Source organism: Drosophila guanche, unplaced genomic scaffold (genome assembly GCF_900245975.1).
Source record: "Drosophila guanche unplaced genomic scaffold, DGUA_6, whole genome shotgun sequence".
Lineage (NCBI taxonomy): Eukaryota > Metazoa > Arthropoda > Insecta > Diptera > Drosophilidae > Drosophila > Drosophila guanche.
In genome coordinates this window covers 1-2,934 of record NW_022996549.1, presented here as the reverse complement: position 1 = coordinate 2,934, position 2,934 = coordinate 1, and the positions used below count along the sequence as shown (strand labels likewise).

At 38.0% G+C, this 2,934-nt stretch overlaps 1 protein-coding gene across 1 annotated transcript; it reads right to left on the bottom strand.

The window, feature by feature from the left end:
• Positions 1 to 58: 58 nt before the first annotated feature.
• On the bottom strand, positions 59 to 1,657 carry LOC117591693 (aspartic proteinase yapsin-6-like). The gene has a single exon (XM_034285017.1). The coding sequence runs from the start codon at positions 1,655 to 1,657 to the stop codon at positions 59 to 61; it is 1,599 nt and encodes a 532-aa protein (XP_034140908.1).
• Between the last annotated feature and the right edge of the window lie 1,277 nt (positions 1,658 to 2,934).

Here is a 2,934-nt window from a genome sequence, read left to right as displayed (position 1 = left end):
CCAATTTTTCAAAAAAGAAACTCAATAGAGTGTAAATATTTTTTTCTTTAGGGAAATCTCACAAAAGGATGTAAGATAGAAGAGGTATTAGCGAAAAGGAAAAAAATGATTGCTGTATTCTGTCACCGGAGTTCCGTTTTTTCGTAGTTGTTTGGTCTGAACTGCTACTGCTGCTGCTACTACTTGCAGTTGCAGCAGAGAGTAAAGTTTGGTATTCCGAATAGTCTGAATATGAGGTCCAGCTCATATTAAGAAAATCTCCTGTTCCTATGGGACTATCTGGTGTATACACCCATGTGCTGGAGTATCCGGGGGCTGGTATAGCACCTGGAATACTGTTGGAGATAATTTCAATGTCTTCCCCTTGACTGTTAAAGCTAGCCTGAGCAATAGAAACTTCGTAGTCTTCTAAATCATAGACGACATATGCGTCGACGAGGAAAGCATCCCCTAACACGAATCCCGAGTCTGTGGCTTCAATATTTAAAAGACAGTGATCCTTGGTCCGTGTCACGAAATTAGATATATTTGCAGAGATATTAAATCCCCCAAAATCAATAGATAATAGAGTATTATTCATTTTTGAACAATCAGCGATGTAACCTTGATCATCAGAGCTGTACTTTCCGTCAAAAAATTTTCCAATCGAATCTGCTATTTCTGTAGGTAAAGTAGAATAGGTTGTGCCAGAATCAAACAATACTGGGAACTGGATCTCAGAAACAGTTTTGTTTCCAGAAAAACCATCCGAAATTGCAACGCTCTGCGCAGTGACAAACATTCCTGGTCCCAGAGAGTCGAGTGTATTGAATGCCTGCAGCATAGGTAATGTGTAGAGCTGTCCCGAGTATTTATTTTTGTCGACAGCACCAAACAAGATGCTGCCAAAATGTGCTTCAGGCTCATTCAAAAATAAGGAATATGCCATCTTCTCGATCTTTCCGTAGCTTTTCAATGCCATTGGAAAGTTTCTATACTCAAAAGGTGTTATATTATAGGCATTTTCAAGTGCATCAGTATATTCTCCAGCAGGAAGCGATATACCTAGAATCCCGTTTTGATTTTCTGTATTATTGGCTACCCCAAAAGAGAAACTCTTTAGCGTAATATCACCTAAAGAGACAACATCTGTTCCATACGTACCTTCATAATACGTACCATCGCCATAAGTCTCATCAAAAAAAGTGTCATTGTACTTGAAAGTGGAGGAGTTACTGGGGCTGAATGCACCCCAGTAGGAGCAGAGAGTATTATAAGCTTCTGCCGAGACCGTGCTAGAAGGAAGCTCGCTGAATGTTGCCGTGAGCTCGTAATTATCAGTTGAGACGTAGTCTGACCCATCAGACAACAATTCGCAGTAGGCGCTATCAGCGTCATTAACATACATATCTGAAGAGCCGGTATCCAATTGAAGATACACGGTTTGGGGAGGAGTTCCAATCTCCATTTTGACAGCATACAGACCTATTTCATGTACCAATGTTGAATTAAAAGCCTCGCCTCTCTTAAAAATACCAGATGTATACTGCGAGGCTATATTTGGAATGCTTGCCAACTTTTGGACCGGAAACTGGACATAAGAACTTACAGAAGAACCAGAAACAGCGAGGGAATTGGCCAAAGATAAAGCCAACGGTAGAAAAGGAAATAGCTGCATATCGATAATATTTCGTCGCCCTAAAAATACCTTTATTAGGAAAGCTACAAAATTTGGGAACTTAAAGACCAAGAAATAAGAGAACAAAATTAAACTGTAATCCTGACCTTTATCCCGAGATCATAACATATGAGCACCGTTTATATACCCCTAACTTTGAAAGCGGTTCTAAAAGTTCAATTTTTCAAAAAATAGCTGCATGATATTAACGTTACAAGCCAAGGCAACTTTTTTGCCTTCTCGGCATTCGCTCGAAACATCTTGCAGAAGTGAAAGAGTAGCAAAAATTGGACCCTCAACCCCCTCTATAAGGTATTACCTTTTTCCTCTTTCCTTTTGCAGCGGAAAATTTCGGAGTTTTCAAAGAACAACTCCGGAATAAGGATAAACTTGTGATTGGCTTTGCAGTAGATGACTGACAACTCCCGCAAGAAAACTGACCCGTTTTTGATTTTGAGTTTGCTTCTTCTTGTAGTTAAAGTAAAAAATCTGCAAAGTGCGGACATATGTGCTGAACCACTAAAATTAAAAAAAGAAGGTTAGTATTTTGTTATGCAGTTCTCACTATCTCGAGTCTCTGCGTATTCGTGAATTATAAGTACAGAAATAAATTCTCTCTGTTGAGATGTTGTCACAAGAAAAGGAGTTGATATCATTGTAAGAGTATTATATATTTTATGTCGAATGAGAAATATTGGAGTCTAAACTCTTTTGCTTTTCAATAAAATAGATTCTTGTTTCTTAGAGCGAGGGTCAGAGTCGATGCGAATCGTCACTTTTAAATTAAGGTTAGTAAATCAGGTCCCATTTAAGTTACATACCCGTCACCATAATAAGACTGTCATATTTGTCCCTTGAGTATAAGCGTTGAAAAAATTAGATCAGATGCTTGTATATACTTGATAGTGAGAAAACAAGAGAGATGCGAAGAAGGATGAATTGGGAAAATTATAAATAATGATATAATGTGAATATAAAAAGAAAGGGAATAGTTCAGAACAGGAAAGTAGCCCTTTTTTCGTTATGACTTTGGCGATAGTGTGGTAATAAACTGTCGCAAGATGTAGTGTTTTCTAATAGTTGCACTATGAATGACATAACGCGAATCGCAGTAAAGTGAGCGCGAAGTTTCATAATGTTAATTGAAATAAGAGCCAAAAATATTGACAGCTTCAACGCTGGTGTTAAGTGACACGTATAGGCCCAGATTTTACTATATATACATAAAAATATATATCCTGCTTATAAGGGAAAATGGATTTTTCAGCTTAGCAGAT

What these genes read in the sequence shown, in the direction of transcription:
- LOC117591693 (XM_034285017.1), bottom strand. Translation starts at nt 1,657, where the DNA reads ATGCAGCTATTTCCTTTTCTACCGTTGGCTTTATCTTTGGCCAATTCC.